This window comes from Scardinius erythrophthalmus (assembly GCF_964197995.2).
Source record: "Scardinius erythrophthalmus genome assembly, chromosome: 11".
Taxonomy (NCBI): Eukaryota; Metazoa; Chordata; class Actinopteri; order Cypriniformes; family Leuciscidae; genus Scardinius; species Scardinius erythrophthalmus.
In genome coordinates this window covers 6,747,849-6,762,632 of record NC_138231.1, presented here as the reverse complement: position 1 = coordinate 6,762,632, position 14,784 = coordinate 6,747,849, and the positions used below count along the sequence as shown (strand labels likewise).

The window sequence follows — 14,784 nt, the reverse complement described above, 5'->3', positions numbered from 1 at the left end:
GATAGATAGATAGATAGATAGATAGATGGTACAGACAGACAGATAGATGGATGGATAGATAGATGGATGGATGAATGGATGGTACAGACAGACAGACAGACAGACAGACAGACAGACAGATAGATAGATAGATAGATAGATAGATAGATAGATAGATAGATAGATAGATAGATAGATAGATAGATAGATAGATAGATAGATAGATAGATAGATAGATAGATAGATAGATAGATAGATAGATAGATAGATAGATAGATAGATAGATAGATAGATAGATAGATGGTACAGACAGACAGATAGATGGATGGATAGATGGATGGATGGATGAATGGATGGTACAGACAGACAGACAGACAGACAGACAGACAGACAGACAGACAGACAGATAGATAGATAGATAGATAGATAGATAGATAGATAGATAGATAGATAGATAGATAGATAGATAGATAGATAGATAGATAGATAGATAGATAGATAGATAGATAGATAGATAGATAGATAGATAGATAGATAGATAGATAGATAGATAGATAGATAGATAGATAGATGGTACAGACAGACAGATAGATGGATGGATAGATGGATGGATGGATGAATGGATGGTACAGACAGACAGACAGACAGACAGACAGACAGACAGATAGATAGATAGATAGATAGATAGATAGATAGATAGATAGATAGATAGATAGATAGATAGATAGATAGATAGATAGATAGATAGATAGATAGATAGATAGATAGATAGATAGATAGATAGATAGATAGATAGATAGATAGATAGATAGATAGATGGATGAATGGATGAATGGATGGTACAGACAGACAGACAGACAGACAGACAGACAGATAGACAGACAGACAGACAGACAGACAGACAGACAGACAGACAGATAGATAGATAGATAGATAGATAGATAGATAGATAGATAGATAGATAGATAGATAGATAGATGGTACAGACAGACAGATAGAAGGATGGATAGATAGATGGATGAATGGATGGTACAGACAGACAGATAGATATATGGATGGATGGATAGACTGATTGAGTGATTGATAGATAGATTAAAATCCATTGCTTTTAACAATAAATTTCAAGTGCATAATCAGTGCAGTGTTCTTTTCCATTCTGTTAGGCTCCATTCAACTGTTTATTTTACACACGAGTGGGTTTTATATGATATAACACCTCCTAAGAAACGAGTCTCATTTGGTAAACGACTCTAAAGTAGATCAATTATAGAGGGCTTCCTTAAGGCTGACTAATCATTCAGACAACCCACTGACTAGTCAAGTTTAAAAATGCACATCCCGCAAACACACACACACACACACACACACACTGAATACATTCACTCACACTTCATAGTGCAATCTGATGATAAATTGCCATTTCAAACCCAACGAGTGAGTCAAATCCATTTGTGTTTGAACATTTTTCTATTTGCCTGGGAAACAACATAATCCTTTTACTTGTGAATTCTGTCACTGGCAAAAATCCTCCCAAAACAATCTCTGCTGCACACTGAATTTTACAGAGGTTTCTAACTCTCCTCGATCAAATAAGATATTCATGTCTTTTTTGGTGGAAATCGGGGCCAACGTCTTGCAAGTAGGGCTAGGCGATATATAAAAAAATCTTGATATGTTTGCATTTGCTTAAAAAAAAAAAAAAAAAATTTTCTTTTGCCCCCATTAAAAAAAACAACAAAAACAATTTAGATAGAAAAGCTATTGTTACAAAGTAAATACGAAATGTTTAGTATAAATTTAAGCAGTTAAAAAAAAAATTTAGACCAAGTGATCACTTACCGCTATTTATTAAAGCTCCAATATGTAGGAATTTTGTAACAAAATTTCCGAAAATAACTTGCACAGTGTGATATATTTCCTCCAGTTGTGTACTTACAATATCTCAAAAGTCTCCAAAGATTTTTTATTTCAGAGAAATTCCGATTTTAAATAACTGGCCGTCCCGGAAAAGAAATGTCGCGCCTCAGTGACGCAATGTCCGCTCTATCCTTTTTTTCCGGTGTGGACCATGTGATAGGGTATTCCAACACACCAGTTTTTTTTTTTTTTTTTTTTTTTTACAACAACTTTATTGAGTTTTTTTTTCTTATCACAATAAACAATAAAGACATCTGACAAAGAATAAAAAAAGAATAAAATAAAAAATATGACCCACCACACCGGAATATCAAATGTGCGGAAGTGGTGGTTAAAGCGTTAAAGCCATAGACTGTATGGTTATAGCTGTTATGGATCACGATTACTCTTTGGCGAGAATTGAAGTGCCAACAAAACGAAAGCGTCCATATTCGGATACACGCGGAGTCACGGACTGTGTGACAAACGGAGGAATAAAACCCGGATAAATATCGGCAGGCGTTTTCGAGATGGAGAGAGCTGCGCGTCTGGACTTGTCAGAGACTCTCTCGCGAGTGTATTGAGACAGGTAAGACATGCAACTGTCAATAATAGCACTTATAAACAAAGTTATATTGCTCTTTGTACTTTGGTAAGGCTTTTTATCACGTGTGGTGACCGAGATTATGGCAGTACAATTAAATACAATCGGATATGTTGTTAAAAATATATATTTAGTCATTACTTGCAAATGTTGCGTTCAAATTTACTTTTAGATATTGGTTTGAACACGTTAAACAACACGGCATTAACCATAAAAACGTAAAACTGCACAACATAAACCAAACAAATCATTTGACAAATAGCTGTATGTTGTAACGGGATAATATAGCATAACATTTCACGTTCCTTGCAGTTCATTAATTATGATGACATAAAATAATACGATCAGACATACAGGTAATACAAAAACGAATAAATGACCTCATCCGTGATCATGATTCATTAATTCCATTTATATACATCGCTAGATGGTGAAAACGCATTAAAAACGACATCTCCCATCGTCATCTCCTTCATAGCGTCATCAAGCTTCGCCTTTGTTATTGTTGGAAACTGCGCCCTCTTGTGGTCAAAAAAATCACATAGTGGAGCTTTAAATGAACACGTAAATGTAACTGAAGTAGTGCAAAACGAGTAGAGAGAGTGCGTTCTGCGAAGATCTCCCCGGTTTGTTCATTTGGAAAGTAACTGGTTTGCAGACAAGCGGATTTCAGCTCCCAGACATCAATTAAATGTTTGGTAAGACTGATGTAGGGTTCGCAGGTTCGGCTTGTCTATAGATCGGAAGTGATCGTGAAGTGCATTATCTGAGAAAACTTCTGTGACAGCTGTTCGCGAACTTTAAAATACAATTTCGGGAGCGCGTCCTTGGCAAAGTATTTACAGCAAGGAAAATCGTATCGGGGGTCGATTGTCTTTAGCAGCCGTTTGAAGCCAGGTTTTTCCACGGTATTGACAGGTATCATCCCAGCTAGCAAAAAGTCGTCTATTAGACGTTGAATAGACGTAAATCTTCAACGTCTAATTATGACTTTTCAACATTGAAAACAGGTCGATCTTCAACGTCTTGATGGAAAATGTAAAACTCTTTAAATTTATTTGAGATAATAATGAACATGGTTTGGTAGTTTGTTTTTCTCCGTTATTTTAGCATGTATAACAGACTTATCCTGTCTTAGATTATCAGTTGAAAATGTGGTATCTTAGATGATCAGTTGAAAAGACGTAGTCAAACAGTCCAACCGAAACTACTTGGTTGAAATCACGTCGAAAACCAGTCCAAGGCGGACCGACTTATTTTCAACCATTTTTCAACGATAAAAGACGGTAATTGTTTACTGGGAAATCTTAGGCTATGTGAAATGTGACCGCCGATGTAATTTCTTCCCACTTTTTACTATTTCTCGCATATGGCACACCGCAAGAGAATGAGTTGACCAGCTTTATTTGTTTAGGGTCGACAGGCCTACCAGATTTTTGGGGAGATGAAGAGGTCGAGACTAGTGATGATAGCTCACATTGTTGATATTAATATTGGACGTTATATTGGACGTTCTTTGGGAAAGAATTTTGAAATATTTGACATTCATGATATTTTCAAATTTTACATCAGCGTCAAAATGATTGTGATATTATCACAAATATTCAATATATATCACCCAGCCCTACTTGCAAGTCTAAAAATATGGGCTCAGTCTTCAATCTGTCTTGTTCTGTTGCAAAATGTAGTGTTTTTAGGCAGCTGCTCATTGAGAAACAATATATTTTGAAGCGTGTCTTCCCTTCTGAGTGCGACATAGCAGCGCCACTGGCATCTTTCCCAAAAACAGCTGTCGGTCTTAAACATCACGTCACTGGCAAAGAGTACACTTCCCCCATTTCTCAAAGCCGTATATTTATGCTGAAAAGACACTCAGAACAATATAAATCAGCTCAATGGCAGTGAAACAACCCCTGGGCAGCCTTAAATGTCTTCAACTTTTTTACGTTTTTCTTTTGAAAAAGAATATGTTAAAGATTCCACTGATCAAGATACAATGACTGCAATCTGATCTTTCAATCAAAAGCAGATGACAAACTAGAAACAGATCCATTCATGGTCAGAGATGTGTGATCACCTTTTAGATGAAATGAGAGATTCGATATGAACTAGAAATCTGATTTTATGAAAACGGGCACATAGAGGATAGAAGTGCATACTGTTACACTAATGAGTCATTCTCTGCCAGACTTTAATATGGATTTTATTTTTGTGCCATAGATTAAATGGATGTGAAGTAATGATAAAATGCAGCAACACTCATTTGTCAATGGATTTGTAAACCGCAGAGCCTTTCCTTTAATATCACTGAGCAACTTTTATGTGTAAGCTTATGTTCTACTAAACTGAAATCACTTTGGACAAAAGGTTAATCTAAGTTAATGCTGTAAACCACTAAACATTTTGCAACCAAAATCTTTCAAGAACAGACTTTTTTTTTTTTTTCTGGGTGTTCTTCTTATACTTCTTCCGCTCTTGAAGTCTATTGCAGCACATACAAATTTGTGAAATTTGGCACTCAGATAGAGGATAGTCTGAATATTAACCAGAGCAATTTTGGAGTCTCTATCTCGATCACTCTAGTGCTACAAATTTGCAATCGTCTTCATGCTAATAACTTTTGAACCGTAAGGGATAGAAACAAAATTCCTTTGGCCGTTGATTCCTTAACTCAAGCCAATTTGATTCATTTTCCGTCATTGAAATATTTCAAAAAGCATCAGTGAACAGAATATCATGATCAAAATACTGTAATGATGTAATCAGAATTTCTGTCTGTCTAAATTCAATAAGTACATATTATTTTACAGGCATAACTGCCTAAATTTAATGCCACTAACCAGACACAATTTGGGAAATTTTTCAGGTGTACTGGTGCACACTTTGACTCCTGAGAGATGCACCGATTGCGATTTTCTTGGCCGATTGTATGACCTGCCGATACCGATTTTTGCAGATTCCGATTTACTTACTAAGACCTATGATTGACAGCATTTACAAACAAAAATCAAATTTTCTTCAATGCAAAATTTTATCATAAAAAAAACCACAAGTAAAATGTCAGTAATAAAATAAGAACAGATAAACAAATTGCAAAAAAAAAAAAAAACAGCACAAATAAATGCAATAGAATAAAGAGAGAAGTTTTTCAGGTGGGTCTAACAGTAGATTAGCACTTGGGTAAAAAATACTACAGAAATCAAAGTAATCAAAATGTAAAATAACACTGGATAGTCTTTATTGAAAAAATGAAATACAGATTAATGCGTACAATTACAAAAGTTACAAAAGTTATTCAGTCAAGAGCAGAGTGATTTTCTTTGTCTTTTGTTCTTTGATTAACATGACAGAGAGCAGCAGGAATATTAGGATGCTGTCACTTTAAGAGCTTATGTACGGATCCAATAACTGTTACACAACATGTGTTATCTTTCTCAACTAAATGAGTTCCAAATGTGTTTAACTGAATACTTTGTGAATTTTCCCCGTTTAAGCGCAGTAAGAGAGGCGGCTTTATGTCGATCGGTGCATCTCAAGTGTAAAGCCAGCCAATCAAATTGAAACTGTTCATCTTCTGTGAGCTATTGCCATTTTGTTTTCAGTATGCATGATAATGAACGGATTGAGGCTGAGACAGTTTCCCAACTGGACGACTGCCAAATGAAGCCAAATTGGTCAAATGAACCAACCATTGTGTGGAAGAGAGGTTTCTTAGAAAGCATTCCACACTCAGAGCTATTTGATGGGAACATGTTCCATTTAATAACAGCCAGAAGCACAGAGAATGGCCCTCCAAATCTATGGTAGCACAGAGTGAGGCCAGACGGTCACGCTGCCACTGCTCCTAACCTTGCCCACTGCACTTAAGCAGAACGCAGCTTTATTAAGAGAGAAAACTCAGACTCTTCATGCTGCTTCTGGTGTGTGCTGACCCATGAAGGATCTGCGCTTCTTTGAAAGGATGTAGCAGCAGGAAACAGAGCTGAAAGCGGCAGGGAACCCAAGTTCTCCGTCAACCAGATCTTAGAATTAAAGTCAACCGATGTTCTAATTTGGTCAACAAGTTGAAACGTCAGCCGAGTCGACCATCAAAGTCAAGAGAACCAGAATGTTTCTAGCTAATTAAGAAAGTGAACAGAATTTATCGAAACTGAACGGTACAGTACGTTACTTTTCAATCCATTGCAATTCATAACAAAACAACTGGATCGCAATTGAAACTGCAGCAAATAAGCAAGAGAAAATAAATCTTTAGTTTTAGTCTCTGACCACATGGAGAAACATTAGATAACCAACTTCTTCATAGACTGAACTATAGGAAATTATATGAAAGAGCAAACAAAAAAAAAATATTTATACAAGAACCTAAAGTATCAATGTAATGCGATAAAGCAAAAATTCCAATCAAATATATCAATATATGACTGCATCAGTAGAGTACACTGAAAACCCTGCTGATAAAAATAGCTTAAACCTGACTTGCTGGTCTAAGCTGGACATTAAACTTGTTTGGTTGGTCTAGTCTGATGGTTTAAGCTGGTTTTGGGCAGTTTTGTTGGGTTGGTCAGACTCAGAGACCAGCTAGAACAACTCAAACCAGCTTAGACCACCAAGTTATGTTACACCAGTTTAAGTTGTTGTTGTTTTCTCAGCATGGAAAAATATAAAAAGAAAACATTTGCTAAGACTGATACAAACAAGACTTAATTTACAGAGACATAAAGCAACTGGATTGCAGTGTTATGTAAGCGGTGCCTTTCACATGGCACATTAGTCTGCTATAGTGCTCACGACAGGAGAGCTAAACCTGCTTCAATGCCACTGCTTTAACTGTTCTTTGAGCAGTTACATTTCAAAAATGCATGCAAAGTCTAATGTAATTGGCTCTTTTGCATCTTAAGAGACAATTGCAAGTTGCATCGATGTGGAAAGTAAATTGCACTCATTTTATAGAGCTCATAAAAAAAATCAAATGAGCTTCGAAAGCCAATCTAAACCTAGATTAAAAGCTTCATTAAATGTGAAAATTGCTCAGGGAATACACAACATCTGTTTCTTGACTGACAGAGTCTCGTCCAAGGTTATCTTGTACAAACAACGATTTACAGCCTTGAAAACCGTCAAGAATTCACAGCAGGAGACTCTTAGGAACCGGCATAAAAGTTTGCAAGGAAGAGGCCCTGATTATGTGACAGTTGTTTCAGGACTGAATCCGCGACCTTGGAGATGCTTTCATACCGTGGGCTGTTACTCAAGAGTTTTTAACAAGGTCTCGCTGACATGTTTGTGGTCAATTTCCTTGCCGATATCAAATGCAATTCCCTGGAAAAGATATTTCAAGACATCCTCGGGCACGTTCATTAGTTGCAAATGCACAAGCTAAGGGAAGCGCTTACCTTTCGGATGACTTGGGTCTGTGAACTCGTACTTCCCCATTCCGACCGTACGGAGCATCTGAAGCCCGTTCTGACTTTCTTGATTCACAGAGGCCGGCGTTGGCTGAGTCGTCGCTTGCCCGTTCGTTAGCGGCAGTGCGGCGGAAGGCAAAGTCGGAGGCTGTATTAGCGGGTGCGTCATGTGACCGTTTCCCATCACACTCTGAGGGGCAGGGTGGACCACCTGGCCGGCCGTCGTCAGGGGCGACGGGGTGATTGGCGGTTGGCTGGTGGCGTAGGGGGACTGGTTCTGTATGTTGAGGACCAGGCTGCCTGGCGGTTGGGAAGAGAGGGGAGGAAGTTGGAAGTGTGCGGTCATGAGCGGATGGTGTGGGGGGATGGGCGATTGGATGGATGGGGTCACGCCGATGATGGGAGACTGGACGGACACTCCTTGGCTGTAGACGGGCGGCTGTGGCATCCCGTACGAATGAGCCATCAGGCTGGCCTGACTGACCGAGACCACTGGAGGCACCCATGGGGGCCCTGCGGAACAAGAACAGAAGAATCAAGTCAAGGACAGCCAACGTCCCATTTGTCGTTCAGCAACACACTTTATTTGGTGGAAAACCATGTGCTACTCATTTTTTATTATTATATGGAATCACAAGGTGATAAATGAACCGTCATCTTTGTGCATCGGGAAAGTCTGCTTCTATCCTATAGCTAATTTTAAGAAAGTGTCCGCTAAAATGAAAAATAACCAAAACCATAACTTTTGGATGTTATTTGGAGGAGATTAATTTAACGTCTATGTGAATTGCTTTTCAAATTACCTCTGTTAGGAGGCAAATTTTCAAGTGAAATTCAAGTGATATTCAATGGGGGAGAGGCTAGGGATTGCGAGATATATTTGGCTTTTGTTTACATTATTCAATAGCCTGCATGTCCTATTGAATGGTCCACAAAAATATTAAGCTGCCAAACTGTTTTCATCATTGATAATAATAGTAAATGTTTCTTGAGCAGCAAATCATCATATTAGAATGATTTCTGAAGGATCACGTGACACTGAAGACTGGAGTAATGATGCTGAAAATGCAGCTTTGATAGATGTTTCAGTGTAACCAGAACTAGTGTTTGGTTCTGGGTGTGGGATTTCGTCATAACAACTCCATTTTCCACTGTGAAGGGGCATTCACTGGGAAATATGTATTTCTTTATGCATTATTCATCTCTTGAGGGTCAAATCAGAGTCATTCATCAATGCAGTAATGCAGCAAGGTTACGACAGATGAGTGTACGCAAGAAGCAAAAACTTACTTGCTCTTACTGTTTATATTCATCTCCACAGTATCACTGTAATTTCAGAGACAGACAGAGTTATGATAGCAGATCCCAAGGGTGCTTACACACTAGAGAAACCTCTGATGGGGCGTTTGATTTAAAGGAAGGTGTAAAATCTGTTTTGAGAGAGTGGGAAGAGCTGGGTCAGTCTAAAAGGAATCAAGTGGGAATACAGAGAATTGGATTTCTGAAAACCTGGACCTGTCTGAGCTTCACACTGGTTGATGGATGTTTACGTGAGTGTATCAAAAGACAAAATTTTCACAAACCCTCGTGTTTTTCCTTTGCCGCACCAGACGCATTGAAATCAATGGATTAGTGTCCTAATACTGGACTAGAAATTACATGGGTTTGACATTGGTGTACACTGAAATATATATTTTTTTTAATTATCGGTCTTTCTACTTTAATATTTAAATGATACTTGTTGTTTCTTTGTATTTATTTATGAATTTTATCAATTTCTGAGTGCTTTTTTTTAAAGTAAAACCGACACTAATGTTTTTCAGTGAATTTACTTAAAATTGTTTAAAGATCATGAAAAGTTGTATTGTGGTGTACTTATGGCTCACTGTCCCTTTCATTGACGATCCAGCACTTCTTCTAACCTGCCAAACCTCTAATCATCCTAACCCATTTTTAAATACAACGACATAGAAAGTTTATTTTCAGTACACTGAATAAAAATATGGCATAGAAACTATTTTCACTCAGAAATTGCTAATCATTTGAACTAAATTACAAATTAAATGGCAAGTAACACATTGAATTAAATGTGAAATTTTGGAGTAGAAAGACTGACTGTCTAGTATGTAAAACATACTTCCAATTTAAAAAAAAATGTTTACAGCGTATAACAGATAATATGATTCATTATCATCCCAATCATCATGCTGAAAAAAGATATCAGAGTAATACATCACATATTAAAGGGATAGTTCACCAATATGTGCATAAAAGGCTAAATTAAATCTGTTCATCAAATAAAGCGATCGAATCTCTTCAGAAAATGTGGACTAAGACACTCAACTAATATGGATTAGTTTTACGATCTCTTTATGAACTTTTTGAAGTGTCAAAGTGGTAGTTGCATAGCTGTAAATGGAGGGACAGAAAACTTAGTTAGTTAGTTAGTTTTAGTTTATTTTCCACAATTTACACTTTGCATTTGTTGCTTCATCAGAACAGTTGTTGGGGGTAGCAATCACAGATTAACAAGTTACAAAATATATTACTTTTCCTGCAGTCAAGGACTACACACTTTACCCACACAAAATATGATAATATATCAGTCATCACAATACAAATAACTTAAGTTACAAATAATTATGATGCAGCATGCTCGCTCAAGCTGGATACTGTTGTACAAGATCTAACATCGAAAAAACACTAGAGAATGGGCAAAGGAAATCCTTAACTGCACCCCTGCTCGGTGACATCACTACCATTTCATCACTCGGTGACATCACTACCATTTCAATCCATATCCTTTCAATGGTGTCAAGCAATTGAGGTAGTTATTCAGTTACACAGCTACATTTCCGAAGAAGTGTACATTTTACAGTACAAAACATATTACATTTCAACTGCAGCTAGTAGCTTGGCCAACAGCTGTTCCTGAAAAACAATTGTGTTCTATTGTGAAAAAAATGAACTCCCAAAAAGCAATAGCTTATAAATAGGGGTCCATCCCACCACCAATACCACCCCACCCACCTGTCAAAGATTAAGTAACTGGTCCTTTACTTAAGTTTAAATGCCAGGACAACCATTCTTTAGATTATGGATGTTTAGAATACAATTACCTCAAGCAGAAAAAAGAGGGAAAAAAAGAAAGAAAAAAAAAAAAAGGAAAGAAAAAAGAAGAAGAAGAAAGACAGTCACTGTACGTTTGTACCTCAATTTGAATTGATCCATGTACCAAGAGAAAGGGGGTTAGCTCTAGCCGCAAATCCCTCGGGTTTATATCTCTCCAGTAGTTGTTGCTTTAATTTCTTTTTAAATATAGATAATGAAGCAGACTGTTTTAAATTAGTATCCAGCTCATTCCATAAATGTGGACCATGGTAACATAAAGTAAACCTAGCACTTGTTCGGTTCCTACATTTACCTTTTAAGACCAGCTTTTGTCTAGTATGGTATGTGTGAGAAGGTGTGTAAAGTGGAATGAGCTCACAAAATCGAATATTTAACCGGTTGACAACATTGTACATTGTACATGCATTATGATAAAAGTTACTTTCAGGAAGCTTTAGTAGGCCGTGTCTATGGAAGAGAGCATTTGTGTGAGAGTTACGTGTGGACCATGTAATAGCTCTTATAGCTTTCTTTTGTAATATCAAGAGTTTCTCAGTATAAGTAGGGTAAGTATTATTCCAAATAATATTACAGTAAGACAAATGAGGCTCAAACAGAGTCCTGTACAAAGACAAGAGCACGTCTAATGGGAGCACGTGTCTCACTTTAAAAAACAAGCCCACAATTTTAGATAGTTTTTTAACTAGCTCATTAATATGTTCCTTAAAGTTTATAAACTGATCTATATGTATTCCAAGAAATTTAATTGTATCCACTCTTTGAATAGCTCTACCATCTATATTTAAATTAATATCACAGTCACTGTACATATGACTACTTGGTCGAAAAACAATATAAAAGGTTTTACTAATATTTAGTGATAGTTTGTTACATTTAAACCAGGTGTCTATATCTGCTAGTCTATCATTTAAGAGTTTTTCAAGATGAGTCAAGTCTTTGTGGGATACAAATAGATTTGTGTCATCAGCGAAGAGTATTTTATAAACATCACTGGAACAATGTACAAAATCATTAATGTAAACAATGAATAAGAGAGGCCCCAGAATGGATCCCTGGGGAACCCCGAGTACTATATTTTGCAATCCAGAGTCAATACCATTTAAGTTTACATATTGCCGTCTTCCATAGACATAGTCCCTGAACCACTGGAGAGCCACACCCCTGACCCCGTAGTGCGACAGTTTTCCGAGTAAAATTTGAAAATCAATTGTGTCAAATGCTTTTGAAAGGTCGAGAAAGATCCCAATACCAGCCTCTTTCCTTTCAAAAGCATCAGTTATTTTCTCTACAAGATCTAAAATGGCCATACTTGTGCTGCTATTCTTCCTAAAGCCATATTGTGAAGATTCTAGTATGTTATGTTTATTTAAGTAGTCTACAAGTCGTGAATACACCACCCTTTCTAATACTTTAGACAACGTTGGCAGGATTGATATGGGTCTATAGTTCTGAAAATCACTTTTGTCCCCAGATTTGTATACTGGTATTATCTTTGCCACCTTAGTTTGTTTAGGAACTATGCCGTGCTGTAATGATAAATTAATAGTAAAAGCGAGTGGCTCAGCTATTTCATTCACTATGGTTTTGAGGATCATGCTACAGATACCATCAGCACCAGCTGTGTGAGAGCATTTAAGTTTATTAATAATGTTAGTAACTTCCAGTTTACAGCTAGGTCTAAAATAGCAAGAACTGGGATAATTATTCCTCAAAAATGTTTTATAATCGGCACCCCCAGGTGGACCAAATTGTTGAGACAAATTCTTTCCAACAGAGGCAAAATATCTATTAAATAATTCTGGTAGTGAATCTTGTGTTGTATAATTATTAGATTGGGTTGGCACAACGGTATCAGGGATAACTGTGGATATATTACTGCGGCCAAGTATCTCATTCAACACCTTCCAGGATTTCTTCTGATCCCCCGAGGCAGTTTTGAGACGATCAGTGAAATAACTCGCTTTGCTGTCTCGTATTAAGCTAGTTAATTTATTTTTATATCGCGTATATAAGGTTTTGTTATTGTTATTCGGATTCTTCCTGTATTTTTTATAAAGTTTATCCTTCTTTTGGATAGACTTTAGGATTCCTTTGGTGATCCATGGATGAGTTTCCTTTTTATGTTTGATTATCTTTTCAGGAATAGTCACATTAATAGCGTCGGTTATTCCATCAATTAAGAAATTATAAGCCAGATTGGGGTCTATGGCATTATAAATTTCATCCCAGCTTTTACTTTGGAGGTGTTGAATTAGATTTGCAAGTGTTTTATTATTAAGAACTTTTACCTTCCTATTAGTACATGGATCGGATACTCTTTTTATCCAGTTTGTAAAGAACACTACAGGGTAATGATCAGAGATGTCAGAAAATATTACACCCGATTTACAACCAGTATTTTGTAAATTTGTTATAATATTGTCAATTGTAGACATACTTCTCTCTGTAACACGTGTGTGTTTATCAATAGTAGGATAGAATGATAAGGAGTGAAGAGTATTTAAAAAATCAATTCCCTTGATATCTTCTTTAGAAATGTCAATATTAAAATCACCCATAATAATACAGTTTTTGTTCATCCGATTTATACTGAAAAGGAGATTATCAAAGTGGTTTCTAAAAGTTTCATAGTTAGAGTTTGGTGGTCGGTAAACCACTCCAACAATGATACATGCACCACTCGCCATTTTCACTTCTAGGAATAATGAATCAGTGTAGCCATCATCAAATGTCAAGTCATGACGCTCCTTAACAGAGTAATGAGAATTTACATATAAGCATACCCCTCCTCCAATTCTACCCTCCCTATTAATACAATACAATGAGTATCCATCTATTTTATAAATATCTGAAAGGGTTTGCTCACTCATCCAAGTTTCACTACAACCAATGATATCAAAACATTTTCCTGTGCTAGCAATAAATGCAACGAGGTCGTCATAATGCTTACTAAGACTTCTAATATTTAAATGCATTAAAGAAAAGGAAAAGTCATTATTTTGTTTCAGATCTTCAGGGTTGTAATAATCACAGCTTATATTGGTAGAGGAGCAAAAGTAATGTTCAAATTTCTCATATTCAGTACTACAATTTCTATCTATCACTCCGATTGTTTTATACTAAAATTATAATTTTGGTTGCAGAAATACATTGCATACAAAAAACCTAGAACCATACTCTTCTTTTTTATTGAGGCACCCAGTGTATAAGAAAAAATAAAAAAAAAAAAAAATAAAAAAAAACAGTAAAAAAGTTGGACATCCATCCAAGCATTCACAAGGTTCAGTTACCAACTCTCCATTTAGAATGTAGCATATTGTATATCACCCACTGTACCCCATTCACGCATAATTGTCCGTAATGAACTTTGATGGGGCAATAAAGCACGATAGTCACGTTAATAAAGTAGAGGCTACTTTACCAATCAAGTGAGGGTTGAAAGAAAAGCTTCGGCCTTGTTTGGGTCCTTGAATGACTTCTGCGCTTCGTTTGCCTTAAAAAACAGGGTAGCTGGATAAGCCATCCTGAAGCGTATGTTCCTTCTAATAAGTTCGGCGCATACCGTGTTGAACGCACGTCTTGCAACCCGAACGTCTGGAGGTACATCTGGGACAATACGCAGCGGCCGACCCTCATACTGGATATTCCCAAGGCGTTTCACTGCTGCCGTTATCTTCAAGACGTCTCTGGAGTGTTGGAGTTTGATGACCACAGCACGCGGGCGATCCTCTTTAGGTACTCCAAAGCCCCGATGGGCACGGTCAA

The 14,784-nt window shown here is 36.9% G+C and overlaps 1 protein-coding gene across 1 annotated transcript in view; it reads right to left on the bottom strand.

Annotated features, from left to right (window-relative positions):
* The window catches only part of klhl29 (kelch like family member 29), a 308,679-nt gene that overhangs the window by 101,466 nt on the left and 192,429 nt on the right, over positions 1-14,784 (bottom strand). The window contains exon 5 of the mRNA XM_081378916.1: positions 7,876-8,400. Coding sequence (XP_081235042.1) covers positions 7,876-8,400 — 525 coding nt within the window. The remainder of the gene's footprint in view (positions 1-7,875; positions 8,401-14,784) is intronic.